Genomic DNA, 26040 nt, shown 5'->3' on the forward strand with positions numbered 1-26040 from the left:
TGACTTCTGTCATCCTTGGTTTCAGTCATATGTGACTTCTGTTGCTTTGTTCCGTTTTTGTCACCTGAATACATTTCAGATGTTTTTAATAGGAGGTTGGTTTCAGTATAACATAGCTTTCAAAAAATCATAATTGGTTTTAATTGCAGTTGACGGTAATTCCCAGCCCTACTTTCTATTGCATACAGTTTTAGTAGTATGATTTTTCTTGTGTGAACTTTGAAGTAAGGATCCAGGTACAAATTCTTTCATGCTTATTGTAAGTAAGGTAAATATATGTGGAGAACCACATAATTCAGGTCTCAGTGTAATGGAATAGGTGCTGTTGCGTGCCCTGGAAGAGAGGTTGCGCAGCTGTATGCTACTGCAGTTTCCTGTGGCAGAGATGATCTGCAGCTCTACACGTTTGCTTCTTAACTCTCTCTCTTCTCAGAAATTCAGTAGATATTAGGACTTTTTGATAGTCCTAAACTTTATTAGCCACTACTCTAATTGTCTCTGGGCTAATTATGTTGGAAAAAAGTGTATTTTTGTAAGAATGTATAAGGTCGTGCAGCACTGACTGTGAGGGCTGAAATCTTGATGCCACTGAGATGAGAGCGTAGCTCACGTTAGCATGGATTTAAGGTCAGGGTATCACTTAGGTTCAGGCAGGAATACGCTATCAGCTTGATATCATGGTGAAGGGAGGTATTTTTTTTTCCTTGACTGTTTCTTAAAAATTATTATTAAAGTTAAAGAAAAGGAAATGCTTTTAGATATGCCTTTCTCTGCTTCTAAACCATGACGGCATACCCCAACATACTTGAGGAAAAACGGCAGTTAATGGTGCGGCACGGAGACATGTTTAAAAATAAGATTACAATCCTATATACAAATTCAAAGCTGAAGTTGCTGTGTTCTCTCCTTTATCGTACCATTGTTCTACATCATATTGCTATTAGCTTTTCTGAAAGCTAGGGGAGGTAGAAACAGCAATAACATTTTGTATATCTCAGGACTCATCTTGATTCTTAAGTCTCTCAGGTCCGCTCGTGATTTTAGCTGTGAAATATGTGGGACAGGGGCCTACCTATGTTGCGTGCATAATTGCGCAAGCAGTTGAAGTAATGTGTAAGGGATGGTTGTTTCTAAGCTGGAAAGCAGTGGCGTAGCAGTACGTGTACTGGATGGATTATTTGCATAATAGTCATAAGTCACATCAGTCAAAAGCTTGGGAGAGCAATTTCTTTCTTTCTCTTCTTTTCTTTTTTTTTAATGAACAGGGAATAGTAGTTTTGTTTTCAATTAAACATTGGACTGCTGATCCTCACGTAGGAGTCAAGTTCAGAATAAGAGTAAACTAGGAAAAGAGGCAATGAAGAAGTCATCCATGTGTAGGAAGATGGGAGGAGGGTTGAAACGATCAGTTTCCCTCAGTCTCCATGCAAATGAAAATTATTTAAGAGTAAAGGAAGGGAAGAAGATTGGTGACTTTTTTTAATAGTAAAATTTTACTTATTGATCTAAAAAGAGGATAGGATTAAACACACAGATTAAAATTAAAAGCAAAGCACTTCTTTTTAGCAGAACTTTTTTTAAAAATAAGACTCAGTATTATTATATTACTTCCTGTGCTTGGTATTTTTCTATTTAAGCGTAGTAGCAAGACCTCCTAAAAAATTGAGGTAATTATTTTCGCAGTTCTGACATATTAATGCTTTTTAATTGCAAAAGGTTTGGAAAAGGATTTTACATGCCTTTTACCCAATTATTAGCCCAGAACAACATGGCAAATCCATTTTTTGCATGTAAGCTTATATATGAGCAATTGTTAGATTATAACAAAACCAAAGGTCCGTTAAGCAAGGTAAAATCGTGCTAATTTGATTTCGACGTTGTCACTTATTCCGCAAGCGTCTTGGAAATCTAAAAGCCAAGAGCATTTACTGAAGTCAATGACTTTTGAGTGCGGAGTTGGGTTGGTACTTGGTTTTCGGAGTGCCTGAGTTTGTAAGCAAATTGAAATGACCTTGGAGATGGAGATGTACTGAAAACTGTCAGCTTGTATTCAAAAGAATTTTGGCAACAAAATGGCACTTTACGGCTGTAAACGTGTAAATATTCTGTTTCGATTCGTGCAGCGATTTAGTGTTGTCTGGACAAATTATTTTCTGAAGAAGCTGTTTATAAAAATACAGATTGCTTATCCTAATTTTGCCAGATGATTTGCGTCCAGCTTTCCCCTCCCGCACGCAGTAGCTGTTAGCGGACGTTGGCAAGCATAGCAGAAGATAAAACTTGCAATACAGAGCTCTTTACAGAATAATTCAAATCTGTAGCAAATTCAGTTTAGTATTTTAAAGTTTTTGTAAAGGATCAAAGTATTAACCATTTTGAAAGTATTTCTCATGTCCTGAACTGTCAATTTGTGTGTCACTTTTCTCTCTTAGGACTTTGCTATCTTGCATTTGGGCATTTCTTGCGCTCACAGTGTTCTTACTGTCTATGCTTTTTTTCTTTTCTTTTTCTTTTCTTTTTTTTTTTTTTAAACTAAGAAAAGACTGTACTTCTTATTTCTTTATCTCAGAGTACTATAAATCCTGTTGACGCAGTGTTTCAGCCTAGTCCTTTGGAACCGTCAGTGATCAGCACAATGCCTTCCCAGACCGTCATACCTCCAGGTATGGTACACAGAAAGAAGCTCAGGAGAAATACTAATGAACAGAGCGGGGTGAAACTGCAGTCTAGATGGGAGAGGCTGCCTAACGGTGGTTGCTTCTGTGTCATGTTCGCAAAGCAGATGCACTGCGCTCGGTGCACACACACCACAGCAGTGTGAAGGAAGGAGGAGTGGGAAGCGTTGAGCCAGCCTGAGCCCGTAGTTTTGTGATTATGCTGATTTGTCTGTCTTGTTCTAAATTACTAGCTTACATTTCTAATATATATATTTTTAGAATAAATGAAATGATAGTTTTCAGAAAAGATAAGACCTTAACTAACTGTGGTATTTTTTTTCTTAATGCCATCTTAGCCTATTATTGAAAAAAGCTAGGTAACGATGGAAAAAATGCATTTTTCTGTCTAAATGGCTTTTAGAAACAAGGGCTTCTTTTTTTGAAGGTGAGGTGAAGCAATGGGGAATCTCCTTCCCAACAAAAGCACAGTTCTCCTATTTAAACGTGGATTCTGAGTTGTTTGGTTTAACATACCAAAATATCCCCCTAGAACCTGCTCAGTTGTGCAAATCAGAGCAGCGACCCTCATCTTTGCCAGTGGGACCTGTGGTAGCATCACTTGGAAATCAGACTCCGACACCAAATAGTACAGGTACAGTTTTGTGTGACTGTCTGATCAAAGTACAAGAAACAAAACCTGAATATATAGTGTCTATAATGTAATGCGACTATTTATTATGTTAACGTTGTATAAGCCAATTATAAAGGAAGAGTTTAAACTACTAGAAATTTTGTTCTTAGTCTTATATCTTTGTGTGAGCAACACTGATGTTCCCACTGATCGCTTTATCAGTTTCACATTTTCTGTTCTGATGTGTGAGAGGTTTTTTGTTTGATTGGGTTGTTTTGGGAGGGGCATACAACTGCTTGGTTAACTTGATAAACTTGTAAGCTGGTCTAACCTACGTTTTGCTACAATTCTGAGAAATAGCTGTGAAGCAAGAGGAGTCTGTCTCCCTGTACCTTTGTGATGTGACTACCAGGTCTCAGTAAATTTCTCTACCAAACGTGTGTAGTAGCATTTGCTTTCCAAATACTGAGTCAAATAAAATCTTCCACAGGGCCTTCGTTTTCTTCCTTTCTTTCTCGAAAAACCCACAGTTTTTCCTTCTCTTTAGTTTTTAATCTTTTCCACTGTAGGTCATTTTCACACACAAGTGATCATGATCAAATCGGCCTACATCTTGCCCTTAATCAACATCCATTTCAGTGTTGTGTTAAAATCAATTATGCTGGCTCCTAAGTATCATACTTAAATATATAAGAATACTGCTAGCTTGCTTGCTTGTTTTCCAGCATCACAGTCTTGTAGTAATCAGCACAAGGATTTTGCAGTTACTACATCATGCATGACCTTTCTTTTTTTTTTTTTTTTTAATTCGTTGGTTCCTTCCTCTCCCCCTTAAACAATAGTATTCATTTGAATTACGAGAGATTGTCACTTATTTTATGATGTAAAATAACCTTTCCCATTTATTTCACATTTGATTTCTACGGCTTTCTCGCTTTAACAGTTGAAGAGTAATTATTGAAATGCTGTGCGAAAAATGAAATTGACCTACAGAACTTGTAATATTTTATTGGATCATAGTATTTTGTTCAAATAGCAAAAAACTAATCCACTTGTGTTGAAAAAGGTGATGAGATGTCCCCTAAACTAAAGTTAAACGGAACTAAAAATAGAACCTGATTTATTGCTGTAACGTAGAAAAAGTCTCACTAACTACTTGGTTTTCATTTATATTCTAATAAACTAACAGGCTGCGAGTATTGTTTAACCACCAACACCCACCTCAAAACAGAAAGAAAAGAAAAAAAGAACCCTCGTGTCGTCCTTGTTTGAGCTAGTTGTAATTGTAGTATTTTAAGAATCTCTAATTTGACTTAAAGTCTTAATGAGGGAGAAAAAGCAATACAGTAAGTTCTAGACTGCCACTGGCTTTATAAAACTTCATTTTTAAGGAATTAGAAATTGATAAATATTTTACTATATACTCCTTCCTTTCTGACTCTTCCCCTCTTGTCTTCAGTGGGACTTAAAGTAGGAAGAACATAGAAATTGCCATCGTAAGTTGGACCTGATATCCATCTTAATTCATTACCTACCTGCAGTTGTTTCAGAAGAAGCAATGAGAGCTCTGCAGAAAGCAGCTGTGGGATAATCTGCTTCCCAGCAGGAGGTGTCAGCTTGAATGCTAACACCTAGAGATTTGCTTAACCTTTGGAGCTCGAGGTTTAATGCTCTTTCCACAGAGTTTTAATGATTAACTATCCTGTAGGGTATACTAACTATAACTATAAAAAGTCTTTAAAATTCTGAGTCCTTGACCCCAGATGCTTCATGTGAAATGAATTATACAACATGCAATTAAACTGCGGGGAAAATTCTTACTTGTGTGCTGGTTTTGAATGTATCATCCAATGTAATAGGGAAAATCTTGTGCTTTGAAAAAGGAAGATGAAATCCCCTATAGATCATATACTGTTTTGAATGTTTTTATCATATTTTCTCTTGCTCATTTACATTAAATATAAGCTACTCTTACAAAGTATTTTTTCGTACAAGTTATTTCAGTCTTTGAGTATTTCTTTGCTTTAACTTCAGTAGCATCTGTTTTAAGATGAACTGACCAATATTACATATGCTATTTCAGATTGCACTGTTGAAGTGTATGAAGTTGCTATAATCATCTCTGTTTACAATTCCTTATGAAAGTTAGTCTTTTAACTTTTTTAAAACCATAGTTACATACCTAACGTAATTTTTCAGTGATCTGTCTACAACGACTGTTGCTTTCCTGATCTGATGTGTTGATTGTATTGTCCAGTCATCTTAAAACTCAGCTCCCTCCTAAGTTTTTTTTTTTGACTTTGTGCATGTAAATAGTTATGTTCTGTTACTTATTCCTACCCTGCCTTCCCAGAACACTAATAAATGTTTTAAGCAATACTTGCCCCAATCTGAAGAATGAAGGATATCACTGCTAGCTTTTGGACAGACTTTGTAATGACAAAGTTTTGCTTTTAGTCTTACTCTATGCAGCTCATCTTCTAGTTAATTTCTGATGATTATGTTGTTTATGTAAACACCTTAGTTTGCTTAATAACCTCGGTTGTGACTTAGGCTTCCACGAAACAAAATGGTGCGTGTCGGTGATCCCTGTTTTGTTTTTATTGTTTTGACTGTTTTGAAGAATTGTAAGTTAGCGGTGAGACAGGATTCCTGTAGTCCTTTTTAGTTTTGTGTATAGTTTTGGGCTCCACAGTACAAGGAAGACGTGGACCACCAAGATGATTAGGAGGCTGGAGCACATGGTGTACTTGGAGGCTGAGAGAACTGGGTTTGCTCAGCTTTAGGAAAGTCAGGTTAAGCGGGGATGTTATTGCTGTCCTCTGCTACCTCTTGGGAGGGTATAGAGAAGGCAGAGCCAGGCTCTCTTCCTAAGAGATGCGCAGCAAAAGGATGGGGCAATGGACACGTGGTGCGGGAAGGAAAATTCCAAATAGATGCCAGAAATCTTAAATGCTGTTACATGAAATTGAACATGAACCTGACCAGTTATCACTTCTAATTTTGTAAGTTATCTTATCTTCTGAGTTCACTTTAGTCTTTATTAATTTGATCTGTCCTATTCGTAAGTTAGAACTGGTGGATTTTAAAATTATTTCTGTTGTATTAAATCTGTAATTCTTCCTAATACTCCGTAGGAAGTGGACAGTCAGCACCTAGCAGCAGCTTAACTTCTCCGAGCCATGTCAATCTCTCTCCAAATACAGTCCCGGATTTTTCCTACTCAAGCAGTGAGGATGAGTTTTATGATGCTGACGAATTTTATCAGAGCAGTTCTTCCCCAAAGCGATGTATAGAGTAAGTAGCTGAAAGACTGCAGTACCTGCTGAATACAGTTTTTTATCTACAAGCGCATGGCTTGTCTACTTCTTGTTAGTTAATCTGAATAAGCGAACAAGTCATACTGGCAAAAAGCTTTTTTTCATGTAACAGAGTAAGATCACTCCCCCAAAGCCCAGTTGTCTGCCAGGGATGCAGGTTCCTCCCCTGTTCCTCCTTCTACCTCCTCGTTCCACCTGATATATATATTGGCAAAGCTAATGCAGACCAAACTTGGGAAGTCACCAGCTCATAAAGAGAATTAATGTGTGACCTTTGGGTATTTCATACGTATTTGTTGCAGCATTTGGTAAATACATGATCCTTCTCACTTCTACTAGAAAATGTTTAAAAAGTTGACTTCCTTCCCCGAAAATCTCTATTTATTGTTCTGCTTTATTAGAAAATGAATTTTAAGAGATGGTACGTGTTTCAAAGAGGAATTATAGTCAGCCTTTTTACGCCTTTAGGTGTTACATTATAACCTAAGAGTGCAGGCTTTCCCAGGCATTAGACTCCATTCCCTTTTAAGTTTTCCGTGAATCGGCATGTAGCATATATGCTACTGTCTGTCAGTGAACTCCTTAGAAAACTGGTGCCAGTGTACATCAAATTGTAATAACTCGGTCTGAATTAGTTCGTTGTGAATCATGAGAACTCAGTACTCTTCTTTAGTTCTTCAGGGTCTGCTGCCCTTCTGACTCGCAGCAGCACGGGAAGTAGCCTGAAACGTCCAGATACCACAGAGTCCCTCAATTCTTCCATGTCTAATGGGACAAATGATGCTGGTAAGAGGACTGCATTAACTTTCAGTAGGGAGCTTTTGGTTGTTAATTTGTGTGTAAACCATGTTGATACATGTATGATCACATATATGACATACTTGTGGAAAATGGTGTATTTGCTGTTTCTCTACTAATGGAGCATTGTATAACTTGAAGATTTAAAAATCTTTGTTTAATGAGTAAGGCTTTTTGGACACCTTATATGTATGCTAAATTAATATAGGCAGTCTTTGAAGGTTTTATATCTTTCTGCAAAGAAAAACAAAAGCTATTCGGTCTTTCTCTTTAGATCTCTTTGATCCTCCTGATGACAGAGATGATGATGGGGAAGGAGAATCAGTGGAAGAACATAAGAGCGTTATCATGCACCTCTTATCACAAGTTAGATTAGGAATGGATCTAACCAAGGTAAGCTTGCCTACTGTTCATTTGCGGGAGTTACCCTGAATTCTGTGTAAATTAGTTCAACATTAAAGTAATATTCTAACTGCGTTTGTTTTGAGAGCTAGTTAAGCTGTCATCTCTTTTGTGTGATAAATTTTTTTTAATTGGAGTTGTTACTGGGAGGGGGAAAAATGAATGCCTTGGGCAGTTTGTAAGCCACTCACAATTAGTATGTAGAGCGCTTTTGTGCAGGATGTTAAAATATCTTGATTTGTAAGTTATTTTTCTTTTTCCAGGTGGTCCTTCCAACTTTTATCCTGGAAAGACGATCACTGTTGGAAATGTATGCCGACTTCTTTGCACATCCGGACTTATTTGTCAGGTATTTGATTTTCAAAGTAGAGCATTTTAGCTGGTTCGGATGTTGCTTATAGCCCCTGAGGGCTGTCAAAAATGTGTTACTAGCTTTAAATAACAGTGCTTGGGTTTTGAGCTAAACTTGAAAGTTAGTCAAAGTAGTCAAACGCAGTAGTCAAAACTTCTAGCTGTTGAAAAACTCTGCTGTGTTTAAGGTAAAGATACTTAAGAGTGTTAGTATTTACATTTTGATTTCTGTTAGGAATCGGGGACTTGCTTGTATTACATATTGCTTGTCCTTCTTATCTCTCTTTTGGTCCATGTAGCATTAGTGACCAGAAGGATCCGAAGGAACGAATGGTGCAAGTGGTTAAATGGTACCTCTCAGCTTTTCATGCAGGAAGAAAAGGGTCGGTTGCTAAAAAACCGTACAATCCCATTTTGGGTGAGATCTTCCGATGTCATTGGGTATTACCAGGCACTGAAGGTGAAGATGATATGGTTAGTTTTCTAGTGGTATCTTTTCTAGTACCTAGAACGCATGCAAGTAATTCCCTAAGCTTTGTTAATTTACTGACTGAAATGGCTTATGCTGTGTTTTTTGTCAATTTTACTACATAACGTGGCAATTCCTTAACTGATTTTTCTCCCTTTCTCCTTTTCCTTGGGCAGATGATGTTTAAAATACCTTGCTTAGCAAAATCTGAGCCATAATTTTTTTTAATTATTTTAAAGAACCTTTTAACTTATTGAAAACTTTTTTCTGAACTGTTTTCTAGCACTGAGTGTGAATTTCTTTTTTTCCAAAGTTCTGATTTTTATCAGTTCTCTAAAACTTGCATTATAATAGTGGGATTTCTTTCCATCCCTTAGAACCTGGGAGGCAATGCAGTTTCTCTGCTGTATTTAATTCTCCCTTTAAAATCCTTTCCTAGATTTTTGAAAGGCATGAAGTCATACTTCTCAAATTTGGATTCTGAGCTATTTTAGTCGTACGTCTTTATCTGGCTACTATTCCTTTTGTACTTTACTGGAAACATCTGGCCAAGTGAAGAACAGAGTAAAAGACTCACTTTGGCAATTTGAAATTGCCAGTCTGTGATCTCTGCTTTTCCCCCGTTTGTCCAAGCTTCAGTCAGCCTCAAGGGATTATGTATGAGATATTTGTGCACGTGAACCATAGTCAACTCGATGTCCCACTAATTCTGGAAGAAGCTGTAGATCCTCTTGTTTATTTCAGGACTGATCCAAAGCAAAATATCTCCTTCTCTCTCTTAGTCTCTTTTTCGCATTTACTATTTGTTTGATTAAATCTTCCTGTCGTTTCTGAGGTGAACGTTTGGACTGTGCTGACATAAGGACAGTATTGTGTTGGTGCTTCCATTGCTTCTAATTGAGTTATATTTTCCTGTTTTGCCACAGGAAATGAATATATTATATGGTTGTGTGACACACACAATCTGATTATGGCTAATATGCATATCAAACTTCCTTGGAAGCAAAAATGGAAATTCTCTGCCACCCCTCTGCTATTACTTAATAAGAAATTAAGTAGATTTAAGTAATACTTGGTAATTGGGTTTATATGTGACTCTTCAGTTTAACTGGGGATTCAGGATCATGGACATGGCTCTTCATGCAATTATGGTAAAAACAAGAGAACAGAAATTGGAAGTTCTTTAAAAGGCATAGGTTCAGAAATAAGGAGTTATTCCTTACTCAAATAAGCCAACTGGCAAATGCATTAAGACTGTTGCGATACATTTTTACAAGTCTATTCTAAATGTGGAAGTAGCCACTCTTAGAAGCGTCTAGTCACTTTTGGGTGTTTTGAAAACACCATCAGTGAATGAAAAAAACTCTATTATCTTGCAGGAACCAGTTTCAGAAGGACCAATTCCTTGGGTCAGTAAAAGCAGCGTAACGTTTGTGGCAGAGCAGGTCTCTCATCATCCTCCGAGTAAGTTGACAGTAACTCTGCTAATAGAGATGGTATCTCATTTATCTGGATAGGAGCAACAGTAAAGTCAGCTTTTAGTTTAGATCTTGGATTTATGGTTTATGTATGAATTTGAGAGCTGAAAGCTGTTTTGTCTGTAGACTGTTTTCATGAGAAACAATTTGCAAGCTCTGTAGCCCTGTAAGTATTGGGCCCTTTGCAGTATTTCCTGATAGAGTAATTTGGGGGGGGAAAAAAAAGTATTACTGTCTTGCTAACACTTTTTTTCCTTCAGTTTCAGCATTTTACGCAGAGTGTTTTAGCAAGAGGATACAATTCAATGCTCATATATGGACCAAGTCAAAATTCCTAGGAATGTCTATTGGTGTTCATAATATAGGACAAGGTAAGTGTCTGGAGAGAAATTAACCTTCTGCAGCTCTTTTTTTTTTTTACAGAAAATATTTCAAATCATTCTCTTAAACATGAGGAGCATTTGAATTGCTATATCTAGATTTTAAGTATCTAGAAACTTCAGATTCCCTGTGGTTAAAAAAAAAAAAAAAAAAAATCTGGTTAATCACTTTCGGTCCAGTTTCTTTGTGAGCATTACAGTTCTCCCAGCCTTCTCTAGAAGCTAATCATACTTAGCAGCTATGAAAAAATAAAGCTCTTCACCTTTCCTTTTTTGTGTTACCTGCTTTTAATGAAGTATTTCAGGAGATTGTTATGAAAAGTTTTGTAGAAATTTTGTTGGATGTTTTTTAAATCTGTTTTTATTTTTCTTTGATAGGGTGCGTCACGTGCCTAGATTATGATGAACACTATATTTTGACTTTCCCTAATGGTTATGGAAGGCAAGTAAATGCTCTACCTGGTATTTTCATTTTTATTGTCTTGTAATACTTAAATGGTTATTTAACCCTTAAATACTTAAAGGGTTATAAATATATGAAAATGTGTATATATATATATATATCTATTTGTTATTGCAGATCTATTCTCACTGTACCGTGGATTGAACTTGGTGGAGAATGCAGTATTAATTGCTCAAAGACAGGCTATAATGCTTCCATAGTCTTCCACACAAAACCATTTTATGGAGGAAAGAAGCACAGAATTACAGCTGAAATTTTGTAAGCCTGTTTTCTTTCTTCAGTTAATCTCGCTTCTCTCTGCTGACTGTCTTTTAAAGAGCTCAATTTTATACAACAGTATTGTAAGATACTGAAAAAGCTATACCCAGTAACCTACTGCCATGTCACTAACGTTCTGCTGCAGACTCATTTTGTTTTTATTTATTTATACCTGTGTTCTGGTGTATTTTGCTTAGACCCTATGCATGTGATCTGTACGCAGAATTCAGGGGAGAATCCCATCTTACTTGCAGACCTGCTGTAACAGTAATATGAACATCAGAAAGTGATGCAGGCCGAAAGATGTTTATGACCTGGTTTTAAGTCACTTGACACTTGCACGTTGAGGCACTTCATTCTTAAACTCGCGTTTGTGTTTCCCAATAATCTGGGCAAGAAATTGTGAGTTCTTCAAACATTTTAAACTTACATATCTTTAAAGACCTCTAGCTCCCTCTAAATCCAGGGGAAGAGCCTGGATTTGAAAGCCTGTTGTTAGTTTCCTGAACTGTAACTGCAGACAGTCCTAAGGCAAGACCTGTCTTACACTGGAACAGCATTTTCTTTTAAGGTTTGTGCCACTTGAACTAATCCATGCAAAACCTCCCAATATGAAACAGCTTGTCTTTTCTGTATTGGCAGTTATCACTTTAAGCCCTTTACATCAAAGACTGTACAGCAACTAGGGTAAAGTTCTGATCCTTTGGGGTCTTTTGGTTAGTGTAATACAACTGCAAAACGATTCTTTTTCTCTGTTTAGTGCTCCTAATGACAAGAAACCCTTCTGCTCGATTGAAGGAGAATGGAATGGTGTCATGTATGCAAAACACACAACAGGGGTAAAGCAGCTTTTTTTTTTTTTTTTTTTAAATTTTCATCAAAAGTGGGAGTTTAAGTGCTAATTTTGTTCTTGTGTGTGTGTGTGTGGTGGTTGTTGGTTTGTTTTTTTTTTTTTTTAATAGTTGGAACTCCTGTGAAGAGTCACAAAAGATGACAAGAATGCTGAATTCAGGATGAGAGTCCTGGGTTTATTTTGTTAATTTCTTATTACAGTAACCTGACCACTGTCTTGTTATAAAAATAAAAAAAAAAATATGTTAATGTATTTTCTGACAACCAATACGCTAGAGTGAGAGGGAGTATACATGAAGAACTGATTTTTTTTTTTTCTTTCTCTTTTCCTCTCACTCTCTAGGAGAATGCTGTCTTTATAGATACCAAGAAAATGCCTACAATTAAGAAGAAGGTAAGGAAACTGGAGGACCAAGAAGAATATGAGTCTCGCTGGTAAGAACTTTAGTTAAACTGAAAAGTAAGACATTTTTAGTTAGGAAAGACCCAAGTTTACATTAAACAGTCTGCCTAACTGGATACACCTAACTTCATTCATTGCACAGACAGCTGTGCTCTTCAGTGGGCCCTTGCTGCAGGACAGAACCAAGTTATGAGCAGGTCTGGGTTTTTAATGGGGAAGAGAAGACTTGCAGTTCTCAGTTGCATCCTTGTCAAGAGCCAGTGTAGCAGGGAGGCCTAGAGAGTCTCTTTACAGATTTCCCACTGCTGGCAATAGACAGTGCAATTGAGGTTCAACATATAATGGTTTTTATTTCTGCCCTTTTGGTAAGAGAGGCCTACCTTAATTCACACAAATAGTAATAACTAATAACCAGTAACATGTCTATAGCCTCATCGCACAATTTGCTTCCGTAGTCTCCTTTCCATTCTCTCTCTCTCTTTTTTTTTATTTTTTTTAAAGCTTATGGAAAGATGTAACCTACAACTTAAAAATCAGAGACATTGATGCAGCTACAGCTGCAAAGCACAGGCTTGAAGAAAGACAGAGAGCTGAAGCCAGAGCCAGAAAGGAGAATGAGACCTCGTGGGAAACAAGGGTGAGCTTTATTCAGTTTCAGTGTTCTCTAACTTGAAGCATTTTACTATTCCTTTCCAACTTAGTCATAAAAAAGTTACATAAAACTATTCCCCCCCCCTCCTTTTTTTTTTTCTAGTTATTCCATGAAGATGGAGAATGTTGGGTTTATGATGAGCCGCTATTGAAACGACTTGCTGCCAGTAAACATTAAGTGGGTTATAAAAACTGAAAATATTCAAGCCTTGGCTTAGCGAAGTTTACATCTGATACCAAGATAGTCATCAGTTATCACGTATGTAACTTTTGGAGAACCTGTCCCCTCCAATTGCAGTGGTTCCTATCTCAGGGATACTGGACTTACTGATGCAGATAAGCAGTTATATAAAACAGGAAACGTCTTGGCTGTGCAGTAACTTATATTGGACTTTGCTATAATGGTAGTATATTCAGGCTTCAAAGGCAGGCTGTTGGAGCCCTTTTATTAATGCTTCTAAAGCATGGAAAATCTGGGCTGTGAAGAATACACTTTGTATAACCACTGTGAAGGCCATGACATTTGGTATCAGTTGCATAATATTCCTGGGTCCTACATATTTAAACAACAACAACAAAAAAAAAAATGCAAGACATCATTTAAATATAGCTAATGTTTGCAATGTGTAAATATGAGGATTCCTTTGATGGGACAGTTTGTTTAGAAAATGCTACGTAAATACTATCTTCCACCTGTATGATAATCAAATCTTTTGGCATTTCAGTGTCTTGCCCAAAATAACTTTGTTATTTTATTTTAGAGATTAAAATGTAACCATAGATAATTCTACTCAATGCATCTTAAAGCTTCATAAAATAGATTTTTCAAACTTCTCTTATGGACTTTTCTTTATTTCATAATAAACCTTGCAGCAAGATTGTTTTTGCAGCTGAGTGATGATCAGTTGTTTTATGTGAAATGAATTAGTACAAGTTTTTCCAGTGGACTCCTTGTGGCTAAACCTAGTTCTTCAAGTAGTTAATGAACTAGCAAAAGGAACAGAATTTGCACCACTCACAGCAGAATTTTTCTCGAAACTACGTCTGGCCTTGCTTCTCTAATAACTAGCTAAAGGTGTAGGAACCTTTGTATTTCTGTAATTTAGCCTGAAGTTAAATAATGTCGGAGTAAGCGACTATAGGTAGCAATCAAACTATTCTCCTTCCACAGTTTAAATCTAGCATTAATTTGATTTAATTTCAGTTTTGTCTACTTTGCACATACATAAAAACTTAAAAAAAGCAGTGTAAGATTGAAGCCTTAAGGTTTTTTTTTTTCTTTTTTCCTTCCACATGCACTTTGTAATTCCTACAGGAGAACTGCAGACTATTTTCTTTGAGGAAATGTAACTTCTGTTAAGCAACTGCCACAGCACTGTAGGAATGATGCACATGGCAGCTTGAACAAAAGGCAGCCCCCACCTTCAGACAGCTGGAGAGGAATACATGGTGTTTTTCTAGGGAAGGGAAGAAAAACCCTCCCTTCTCTCCAGCTGGAAGTCAGCGCTGTGCCTGTTCTTAACAAACCTGGACATTAATGAGAAAGGTTGGCTGAAAACTGCTTGAGGGAAGCTACCTCGGTACCTGAATGGACTTCCTCATCTCAGCTACCACTGCAGCTTTGTTAATAAAACCAGTTTTGCAATGTGTAAGTTGTAAAAAGCACCTGTATTACACATCACTGCAGGGCAAGATGTCATTTTTATTTTAATATTTTATGGTAAGGGAGAACATTCAGAGTTGATGTGTAAGCTTTGATGTCCTTGATGGAAGTAACATTAGTCATCAAGGAGGATGAGGGTAAGAAAGTAAGATGAGGTATTTCACCAGATGAAGAATTCTGTACTTCTGCGACAGCTGTAACCTCCGAGTCCCCTTCGTGTTTTCCAAATCCAACCACCTGAAAGAGTTACCAAAAGAGAAATTTGGCTCTAACTTTTATAATTTAGACCTCCTTCAAAGCTCATCTGCTCTGAAAATTAGATCTAGATATTTAAATGCAATCTGAGTGATGATATTTATTAGGAAACTAGAAAATATAAACAATAATGTGGATAACTAACAAAACTGAGACCCTCTTACTGGGATCCCAGTAATGGAGGTGGTGGGAAAAGAGTTAGGCAGCCTCCGTTTGGCATTTCAGAAGTAGACGACCTCGAACCGCCAGGCAACACTCACGTGTACACTGAGCACTTTCTTTTCGCTGCTTCTGTGAGCTTGGAACCAGGTGACCAGGTCTGATTTAGTAACGGACTTCAGCGCTTCAATCTAAAACCCACAAACATACAGGGATGAGGTGTAAACAGCACAGTGATGGACCAGTTATTTTAAACGAAAATGGTATCTCTATGAACTACATTCCATCATATAAAACAACCCTTTAAGAATAGCATTATGTTTTAGGGTCAGTGTATCACTGTAACAGATAATTCCCCTAGTTATGCTTTGCCTTTAAAACAAGGCTGCAGAAAGTTAAGTGCCTGTGTTCCATTTGGCATTATTTAAAAAAAAAAAAAGGCAAAAAAAAAAAAGTTACGAATTACTTCCAACGTGCAAGTAATCTAACTACCTCACGGGCAAGCCTGTCGAAGAGATACTGCTGTGTCACAACTTCATTCCAGTTCCTGTCTACTTCTTCTCCAAGATGGGAGTCTTCACATTCTTTAAGCTTTATCAAAGCTGTAACCTACATTTGAGGAAAAAAACAAGCAAAAAAAAAACCCCTAGTTTTGAAGAGTTTAAAGTACCTTAGTATCACTAAAGACAACAGACAAATAGTAAATTAACAGAGGGTCCAAAGTACATTGAACAAAACAGTTAGTTAATTGTTTTTGGACTTAACTGTAAATGTCCAGAAGCACAAGTGGCAACAGAATGAATACAGACAGGGAGAGGCAGGAGTCAAATAATGGGTCCTTTGTCCAGAAAAACCTCAGAAATGCTAGATAGGTGTAACCACATCCTCCCGTTTAAATATCCCTTAACAATTAAGGGAAGAGTTTTAAGAGCAACTTTTACCTGGGTGCTAAAAGCGTCTTCGGTTAAATGCTTGATTTTCTCTTCAAAGCAAGAAAGAAACTCCTCTATTTTCTTGTCAACCAGTTCAGAACTAAAAGACAGTTAATAGTTAAATCATTGGGGGGAGGGGGGGAGGTGTAAAGTTGTAAAGTAGCAGAGCAGCTATCAATTAAACAAAGAGGGCCTGGTGGGACAATGCCCATTCCCTCCCCCTTGAAAGACCACGCCTCTGTGAACACCAGCTTTTCTAGCTTTCCTGTTACCAGGAAGTAAAACCAGAGCTCCAGTAAGTACTGTTCAGAGGGACTTTTTGCACCCAGGCTGCAGGAGCAGGAGCTGCTGTGATGGGGGGGGGTCTCTGCTAAACCCATCAGGGACCCAAGCTGTGGTAAGCTAAACAAAACATAGCTGCGGGCTCTACGGTGTGCTGTATCAGGGCTGCAGTTTAAATTTCAGCTCTTGAGCCCTGCACCTTGACAGTTGAATTAAAGTCATTTTTAAGATAAGAGGAAAGAAACAGGCTAAGTGATGTGATGGATTGTGACACCTTTGAAATATTAAACCTTCACCGATGACACAGAACTCAATACTAGACGTGTCAGGCAAATGTAAAAATTAGAGGTAGCAGTACTCTGTGCTAATTAAACCTTCCCTGACAACCTGACAACAGAGAAGCATTTTCATAAGCTGCAGCTATTTCATATATCCCTCCAACAACTTTGACAGATCTTCACCCTTGGCACAGGTCACTGGAGGCAATACCGGCAGGTTTTCGCTTAAAGCTGGGACTATTGCTATTCTAGCTGCTGAAACTGGGTCAGAAGAAAAGCTATGTAGTGTTCGCTCCTAGGAGCGCATGTTCAAAAGGGCAGTGTGATATTTTACTTACTCTTTGACTTATTTATCTCTATTCAAGTTAGGCCTGCAGCCCTTCCAGAAGCTTAAGGCTATTGCTTTGCTTATGCATGTAGTGCGTTTCAGCCCCTGTATTACAGTGTAACAACCTAACGTCAGGCCTGCTGCTTTCACATTCCCTTCCCAGTCATATACAACGCTCCTCCTGGAATAAAAGTTGCTGGCCTGAAACAGGTAAATATTACTGCATCTACTGTTTAAATGAGAGTAGGTGCACTCAAAAGCTCAAGCAAAAGCAGACTTAAGTCTGCTGTGACATGTTCTACTAAAACAAAGAGAAGATGATTAAGTAAGTAAGTGACCTTCACTCAGTAATTATTCTTCAGCTGGATGTTGTGCAAGTACATTAAACAAAATAGAGCATGTTAATACAGTCACATATTTAGTTTGCTACCTCACTATAGCCAGTGAGTCTTAGATGCTTGCTACCAAATCCATGCATCGTCCACTGACCACCTCGTTAGACATGGCTTTTCTTAAAAGTGGTTGACACGTGTACACGCTCTACACTGAGGTCTTTCATGTTCACTCTACAGCAACAGGTGCCATTTACAGCACCCCTTTACACAGCAAAATAGACATTGAGGCAAGGTCACTTGGTCCTGAGTCGCAGGCTAACAATGGGCAATAGATCTCCCTGCGTGGAACCGAGCCCCATCCGACCCGGCCTGGGGTGGGGGGTGGGGGGTGGAGGGCAGACAGGGCTTGAACTAAACAGAACTGGCCTGCCCCATGATCCCAGGTTTTAGCTGTCAAGCCAGAGAGAAGAGCAAGAACAGTTTGAGACCTGCTTTAAGAAATATTCTTTTAAAATCAGAGATGCATGTCCCAGCTGGGACTTGAAATTATGATCCCAGGGGAGGTAGCAACTGCCTTTTTCTTTAGGCCACTGGGGCAGGACTTGCAGCCCTCGATAAACTTGAACATTCCCTAGCCCCATCGTTCCCTTGTGGCTCTTGACCACAACGTTCTTCTGTACAGTACGTACCAGTCTCAATTTCTTTCATATGCCCACAGCTACACAGTATGTCATGGTTAGTGCTCTTCACAGTAACATGCAACAAAAAGGTCATGGGCCACAGCTGCAGCCTAAAGCCTGTGAGATCACTTCGATTGACCGCTGAGGAGGAGGATCCTGCATGAGCCTGGGGCTGCAGCCTGATTCTCCCAACTGAACCTGGCAAGGCTGCCTGGCGAGCACTGGCAGCTCCGAGGCGCCTGGCCCCTGTGGCAAGGCTGGGAACATCGAGCCCTGAGCACTTACTTGTACTTGGTCGCCTGCGTTGCTACAGTGACCGAGAACCCAAGAATCCCAGAAGTATTCCTGCAGGTGGGGTACACGTGGTAGCTTAAAGCAAAGGGAGACAAAAAGTCATTCCACAAGCACAACTGACTTTTCATCTACAGTACAAACCCACAAGTTAGAAGTGCTGGCACTTTACAAAACAGTATCTCAGTTATAAAGTCTCAAAATACTCTTTATTTCCATTATTTCCTCCATCAAAGCGCTTCAATCTTTTCTCATTTTTAGGAAATCCTTCTAAGCCTTAAAAAGTATTTGTGTTTGATAATTCCTGCAAACCAGTTCAAACAGAGAGCGATACCCCTGTAGCTGTGAAAAGCTTGTTCCAGTTTCTTGGGAAAGAAGGAAGGCTGCCTCTGATGGAGTCTTCCCACCACAGAGCTGCTATGAAAACAGCCATGACCATACGGAATGGCAAACTATTTAGGAAGTGGAAGGAACAACTTTCTGCTCAATAATTCCAAGTTAGCTTACTGGTAAAATATGCAATTTTTACAGGAATCTAGAGCAACTAAGCTGAAGTTTGGGTTGAAGGGTGCTCTTGGTTTTGATGTGTAATGCTGCTGTTTCAGTTACAATAACCCAGGAATTAGCCACTGTGCAGGAAAAGGCTTCCAAAGTAAAAACAGCAAAGGGGACTAGCAAAAGCAGGTGAATAGGAGCTATCCTGATACAGTGAACTCACCCAAGGGTTTGCTTGGTTCTCAGGAAGTCAAAGCAAGGCTCTTCCATGTGCATCTGAAACAGAGCCAAGCGAGTTACAGAAGCAGCAGTGCTCCTCTGTAGCTACCCCTGATTGCAACATGGGAAAAAAAAGGAATTGCTGCCTTTCCAGCTACACCCACTGAATGAGGAAAGGTCTCAGCCTTCTGAGCTGGCAGTTAAGAAAACATTGCCTTCCATACTTGCCATCACTCAAGCGGTTTGGGTATCCTGTCCCAAACGCTTAAAAGTCTAATCGGAGTGAGCAATACTGTCACCTTTGTGTCATTAAGCCCCATGGCCTTAACTCAGCTCCAAGCACTGTTTTCAGGGAAGACACTTTCATGGGTTATGACTACTGAAAAAGCCTGCTTGAAAAGACACAAACACCAACCAACTTACCACAAGCAGCTCCATAAGGGTATATTCCCTTAAATTCCTGGCACCTGACTAAAAAGAAAATTGAGAAGAATTTAGGGTGATTTCATGGAATTAAGTGCTACAGTCCAGATCAAGGTGACAGCTGTGACATACAAACTTCAGCCTAGACTGCAGCATTAAGGACATTATAATTCACGGCAGGGAGAGCTGAAAAGGTTTTGGCTTCCATAGGAGCCTCAACATAGCCTTCAAAGCAGAAGGGAGGAGTTCCCCCACCCAGGACCGTAAGACTGGTGGCAGGGAAACTGGGAAATAACGGCAGTACAAAACCCAGCTCCTATCCCTTCTCTAACACACAGGCAGGGAGGGGAAGATGCCAGTTCGAGGAGAAGGGAGGAGATGGGCAGGACGACACATACCTGCACCCCCACATACAAAACACCACCTGCTTTGAGAGCCCACCAGGGTTGAGTTTAGCCTCTGAGGCCAAGGGGATGCATCTGTGCTAGTTTTCACTGCACGCTGTGAAATCCCTGTCCGGAGACTGACTCTCAAGACTGTGACATCAGTACAACATCAGCAAGTATCAGCAGGAATAAACTTGTACAGACAAAGCTAACATGTTACCTGGTAATAAACTGTCACTTCAGAGTTGGCATCACCTTTGTTGAGAGTTTTCACCTTACAGAGGAGGTGCGCGTTTGGCAGATCCACCACCCGGAACTGAACAGGACAGGGATGGGCCAGAGGAGCGAACTGGAGCTTTCTGAAGGGAATGCAGACAGCAGAGCGTCAAACCCCTGCTCACATCTTGGTCAAAAACAATACAATACCCCAGATATTTAAATGCTCAGACTGACATTGTTTTCCTCTTCCCCAAACCGGAACAATGTCTTACTTAAGCTGCCACGATGAATCACCACCTCCAGGGAACACCAGCAGCACTGTATCCAGGGTGGGAGGAGGCAATTGCTACATTGCTCCCACCCTGATGCCTTCCTCCAAAAAAGAATCTTAACTTGTTTTTAGTTACCAAGTGAGAATGGTGCTGGAGTCAGAAATACTCACTGAACAACGTAGTTCAGAAAATCCTTTGCTTCCTAGGAGAGAAAGCGCAAACAAGTTTTAGTTAGAAGAGAATTATTAGCCCCAGGTCACAGGCACACACTCCAGTACGTTGCCTGAGAAGGTGATCCCTAAGGAGAGTACAGCCAGGTTTTGGCATGCCACCTATGTCCCCACAGCCTCCCCAAGGACTCGCCCTCTCAGGTGTCAGGAGGGACACCTCCACAGCACGCGGCAAAGCAAAACAGAAGTCTCCAATCAGTTTCTTGACTTCAACTTCCCAGCAAGGAGAGTGCAAAAGCTGGAGAAATGCTTCAGCCATCAAAACAGCAAGGGAGGCGCACGCGAGGGCCATTGGATGAGGCCCCTCTCTTGCACGTGAAGTTGGAGTTCTGGGAAGAAGACTCTTGGGCTTGTGTGGAGGGAACGGGAGCAAGTAAGTGAAACATTAAAACTAACATAGGAGTTACAGAGTTAAGGAGCTTAGCTCACACAGAAGTGGCAGCAAATTGCACTCATGACACTGGATTCATGGGGCTAAGCCCTGTTACAACCCGATTTTAAACAGCTCCATAGGACTGTGTGTTACCTAGTCCCAGGGTAGAAGCCTTCAACAGATACTGCAGCTGTTTAATGAGACTGAAGATGACAGGACTTCAGTGAGGTTTACTCAAACCATGTGGGCAATCAAAATCCCAGGAAAAAAAAAAAAAAGAGTAGTTCGAGGGAAGCCTCCCCCTGCAGCACCATCATCAAAGTTGTCAATATCAAATAAATCAATATAGCAAACAACATCAAAACTGGTGGCAACAGTGAAAACGCTACAGGCATATTTCCACCACGTTTTCCCCTCTCTGCAGTTCACATCCAAATTTCTGAAGAAAACCTCTATTCAAACAGGCAACGAAGGGCTCCCCAGGGACTTATCCACACTAGTGCTCCCGAGCTGTTAGTGGTGAAGCTGCCCTGCGCCAGCGAGCCTCCGGATTGCCCGTACCGAAGAGGCAGCAGCTGCAGGTCAGCGTTAGAGTTGCGGCAACTGCATTCAAGCACATTTGAAGCACGAGGTTCAACAAGGGTCAGCTGCTGAACTGATACTTACTCTGCTTGTGAAGTTTCCTTGTACAAGACCCTCGACAAAGAGCTGTGACTTGAAAGCCTTAACAAAGGATGAGAGCGACTCGATGGAAAGGCCATTCATCAGCGTCTCGTACTTATCTATCATGGACCACCTGCTGTGTTCTAAAATCAGGAGACGCACATCCCTGCAATGCAACAAGGAAAATAAAATCATAAAACTACCAAGAGCTGTTTGATGTAAAAGATCCCGCTTCTGACTCAGGAAGGCACTGGAGACAGGGAGATGGTAGCCAGAAGCATTGCTATGGGCCCACCCCACCCTCCCTGCGCACCCAGCCCACCGTCGGCCAGGTTCAGTGGCAGCTAGCTGGATCTCCCATCTGACCCTCACGTTTGATACCCTGGTTGCAGGGCCACTCGAGCTCTCTAAGGCACAAGCTAACCCTGGAAGAGCCTCCACGAGCACAGGGCAGAGATTCCTGAGCTCTTCAGCTCAACCTCAACGCTTAGGGGGCAGCCAGCGTTTGCCCTCCCACAGCAACTCACTTGGCCAAGGTCTCAGGTTTGATGAGGATGTTGAAGTATGTCTTCTTCAGTTGCTCTGTGATCATTTCAAAAACCGCTGGAGTAAAGCTGAAGTCAGACAAGTGATCAATGATGAGCTGAAACAGAAGCTGGAAAGAAAACAGTTTCAAGTCATTTTTGGAAAAGACAACCAATCTAAGCCGAATTTATATATATATATATATATATATATATATATATATAAAATGTAATGTATATAAATGTAAAAATAAATGTATATAAATGTAAATATACACATTTAAATATATATATATATAAAACACAATTTGTTTGATCAATATAAAAAAGACAGAGTGTTACTAAAGCACACTCCTCAATTCTGTTAGACGCTCTTCACTAGACAAATCACTAGACAATCGTATATCAAATTACAGTCAGCTTCAAAAGGACTATATTTTTAAAAAGTGAATGAAATGGTTTCACTCTCCCAAATAAACAGGAGTTCTTGCACTCTGTTGAAACAAACCTAGCCTAAAATGTCAACGCTTCTGCATTAGATATTTCAGCTTTCCCTGTTACAGCTGATCAGCATCACAGCAGAGCAATATCTGTGATTAAAAAAGGATATTCAGATCAGGCTATTTGCATCTCTGGCTTTTTCTGTTAAACTTCACATTAATATGCCTGATAGGTGACTGACAGTTTTGTTAAAGACTCCAGTTAAGCCCTTGCAGTGGAAGGCAAAGGAAGCTCCGCAGTTCTCCGCTCTCGGAGGAGAGTTACTCTCCAACGCAGACGTCCCCTCCACGTGGGCCTGCTGTGCCTTGCATGGCAGCAGCAAGGGCACGGGAGCACGTTTCCTCCCACCCTCATAGCTTTTACCAACCCGGCAAAGAAAACCTGCATCCCAAATGAGCCTCTTCAGAAGTTGCATCTCCTGAATCAAATTGTAAACAACTGTTCTTCAGACACGTTTCTGCAGACAATGTGCAAACAGCTTTAGCTTATAGATAGATAGGTACTGCTAGCAGAAACAGCACGTACATTGAGAAGAAGCACGCGCAAGTACTCAGAAGATCAGCAGTACTTACAGGTAGTTTATGATTGAATCCTTTCACTCGAACGACTAAGCCATGCTCCCCAGCTACTAGCTTGTATTCCAACTGAGCAACATCTGCTTCATAAGCTGGTTCAGCAAGATTGTGGGAAAGGATGTTTACAAATGTATCAAACAATACTATGCTGCATGGAGAAAGGGGCAAAAAGTCAGAAAAAAAAAAAAGAAAAAGAGCAAGGAATAAGAGAAAAAAAAAAAAATCAAGGCCAATGAGTTTGATGGTACACATGAAAAGTTCTCCAACAGAAGTGACTACTTGAGTAAAATCAGATTCAAACCCAATTTTGAGAAAACCTGGAAATACAGAATGCAAAGTTCACTTTGTCCAGAAAGCACATGAGACTACTTAGAAACTATTTTAACATTTAACTTCCCTTTGCACTGAATGAGATTCCGACTTCACATGATTTAAGATTTCTCAAAAAGTGGGAACACATATTGTAACATGCCAACGCTCAAAACAGTGAATAATCACACAGAAAATGAGATTTTTACACTTTGTGTAAAGGAATGGGGGGCCCCTTAAGTTTTATTTGAAGAAGCTTCTGCTATGCTGAAGGCTGGATGACTTCATGAGACTGCTACTTATCTATCAAGCTGTAATAAGAATTGAAATAAAAATAAGCTACAGAGAATGAGGCTGCAAAGCGGGAACTGCAGTCTTGTACGTTCAGATTTTTGTTATTGCCCAGACTCCACCTCAACATTCAAACCAAGTAAATCCTGATGAAAACAAAAAATGCTTTACAAAAGCATTCCCAAAACCCTCCTTGTGCAGATCTCAGCAGAACTATAATAAAACCACTATGAAATTTGTTACAAACGACAGCGCTAGCTTAAGATTAGCAGAAGTGCTGCACGTGCAGAACCACAGTCTTGAGGCCTGCGTAACAAACGGCTGGTTCAAACGCTGTCAACAGTCTCTTCACCTGCTCCTACCCGCTCCCAGGTTGCTGGGTTTGGATATGGCCATGGACTGCTCTTCTCAGGACTGCCTCCTTAGCGGAGCACCTCCTGCTGCTACGCGCACTGCTGCTGTCACATTAATTTTTCCAAAACTTGCACTGGGGAGTGACACACCATGACACTCGCATATGTCTGTCTGCTACAGTAACGCTCTGCTGCAAAACCACCCTTGTCCAACTGCAGATAAAACCACTAGAGAAGTGTAAGAACATGAGGAAAGGTGGCCTTCTTCTATTCCAGTTTAAAAGTAATCTTTTTTTGTACTTTTTGACCACACATGAGAATTCAATTGCTCCGCAAGATGAGCGCAAATAAATGTAATTCTTACTTTTCTGCAGACTGCTGTATCAACGGAGAGATCAGATGGAAACGAACATAAGCTGGTGAGGAGAAAGAGACATAAATGAACAATTATATTAAAAGGGGCAGCTTGCCAAAGCTAAATATATTTCTATCAGGTTATTCTTTGGTCATGATTTGAGTCCAACAAAAAGAGTCACTCAGCTATAAGAATATATTTTTGCTTACATTAACTCAACACCAAATGTCTTCTCTTTTTCACCCCAAAATTTTCCCTTAGAAATGCCAAATATTAGAAAACATAAGGCTGTGCTTTGTAAAACACTAACTCACATGACGTGACCAGTGTAAACAAAAGAGAGTTCCAAGAAAACCCCACAAAACGTCTGTTCACCAGACACTACAAATTGTGACATTCTGCTTGAAAGGAGCAATACATTTTCCACACTTATCTCAATTCCAGGTTGCATTTTTCTCTTTCTGTAAAAGACATTACAGTTTTTCTGACTAAATATGCTTCTTCGTTCTCAAGCCCTGGTCTCTGTCACATAGTCTGTCTGCCAAATTCTGTCCATAGTTAAACGTTAGGAAGTCAGTATTTTTCAGTGATTTTAACATGAGGTATCAGCAGGATTTACTTGCTGCAGAGTAGTTTACCTGCTTCTCTTCTATCCTGGCTGATAAATATATCAAAAGGACTATGGAAGAGCTGACAGTAAGAACTGGTTTTAAATGGTGAGCACTACTATGGGTGGGTTACTGCCCTGCAAAACAAATCCAGCTGTTAAAACCAGGGACTTCTGGCAAGGAAAGCCCGAGGCATCTAGGTGTATCACTGGTGCACCTGCAATTCCAAACAGTCCTCAGAAGAGATGCACACATTTTGCATGGTTTGTGTAACTCGTCCCACGCTACGAAAAAGGCTGCACGCCTTCCTCCTCTGATGTACAAGGCACATTAGAAATAGCAAATCTCAGGCTTACCCAAAAAGGCAAATGCGATTTTATCATGCAGCAGTGACCCAAAGTTTCCAAGTCACAGCTGAATGACAGAACTATCTTTTCACACTGTAGGAACGCGTACGTACAACGCTGCGCATAAGAGGAATCCAGTTCACAGTTGGGACTGGTCATATTATTAGGCAGCACGCAAGCACGCGGCATCTAGCTTTTTATAAACAGCCCAAACCAAAAATCTTTCACAGCATTAAACAGCTGCATATCCTTATAGCCAGACTAAGACAAACCAGAGCCAGGACTGGCAAAAAAAAACTTAGAGAAACAAGTTTCTGAAACAGTTGAAGGAAAAAGAAAAGCAAACAGACTACAGATACTAAGACAAAAGTCTGAACACATCTTCCATGTAGTTAGACAAAAAGGAGGGTTACATGTAAAACAGCAGGTAAAACAGCACACAAACATGAATCACGAGGCAAAAAGTAGCAACAAGCCTTCCAGATTACCAGCACCACTCAAGTGGCCACTGCTTCACAGAGTTGGTTGTTTGTTTCTTTTTTTTTTGCAGTTTGTGAAGTACATAAAATGGAAATCATTTA

At 39.7% G+C, this 26040-nt stretch overlaps 2 protein-coding genes across 13 annotated transcripts in view; one reads left to right on the forward strand and one right to left on the reverse strand.

Annotated features, from left to right (window-relative positions):
• Positions 1–13947, forward strand: part of OSBPL9 (oxysterol binding protein like 9) — a 69808-nt gene extending 55861 nt beyond the window's left edge. For all 12 annotated transcript variants that reach the window (XM_068953120.1, XM_068953124.1, XM_068953114.1 and 9 more), the window contains 15 exons: positions 2570–2663; positions 3208–3309; positions 6426–6585; positions 7282–7394; positions 7681–7799; positions 8072–8157; positions 8459–8633; positions 10008–10092; positions 10367–10477; positions 10865–10928; positions 11067–11207; positions 11968–12046; positions 12403–12494; positions 12964–13099; positions 13217–13947. In XM_068953120.1, the coding sequence (XP_068809221.1) occupies positions 2570–2663; positions 3208–3309; positions 6426–6585; positions 7282–7394; positions 7681–7799; positions 8072–8157; positions 8459–8633; positions 10008–10092; positions 10367–10477; positions 10865–10928; positions 11067–11207; positions 11968–12046; positions 12403–12494; positions 12964–13099; positions 13217–13291 (1632 nt within the window). In that variant the 3' untranslated portion in view covers positions 13292–13947. The remainder of the gene's footprint in view (positions 1–2569; positions 2664–3207; positions 3310–6425; positions 6586–7281; positions 7395–7680; positions 7800–8071; positions 8158–8458; positions 8634–10007; positions 10093–10366; positions 10478–10864; positions 10929–11066; positions 11208–11967; positions 12047–12402; positions 12495–12963; positions 13100–13216) is intronic.
• Positions 13088–26040, reverse strand: part of NRDC (nardilysin convertase) — a 31426-nt gene continuing 18473 nt past the window's right edge. Inside the window, exons 19-31 of the mRNA XM_068953109.1 lie at positions 24514–24565; positions 23194–23344; positions 22124–22251; positions 21600–21762; positions 20501–20532; positions 20060–20198; positions 19454–19501; positions 19035–19087; positions 18311–18394; positions 16132–16222; positions 15683–15799; positions 15292–15381; positions 13088–15013 (exon numbers count right to left, since the gene is read on the reverse strand). Coding sequence (XP_068809210.1) covers positions 14816–15013; positions 15292–15381; positions 15683–15799; positions 16132–16222; positions 18311–18394; positions 19035–19087; positions 19454–19501; positions 20060–20198; positions 20501–20532; positions 21600–21762; positions 22124–22251; positions 23194–23344; positions 24514–24565 — 1346 coding nt within the window. The 3' untranslated portion in view covers positions 13088–14815. The remainder of the gene's footprint in view (positions 15014–15291; positions 15382–15682; positions 15800–16131; positions 16223–18310; positions 18395–19034; positions 19088–19453; positions 19502–20059; positions 20199–20500; positions 20533–21599; positions 21763–22123; positions 22252–23193; positions 23345–24513; positions 24566–26040) is intronic.

This window comes from Struthio camelus, chromosome 8 (assembly GCF_040807025.1).
Source record: "Struthio camelus isolate bStrCam1 chromosome 8, bStrCam1.hap1, whole genome shotgun sequence".
NCBI lineage: Eukaryota > Metazoa > Chordata > Aves > Struthioniformes > Struthionidae > Struthio > Struthio camelus.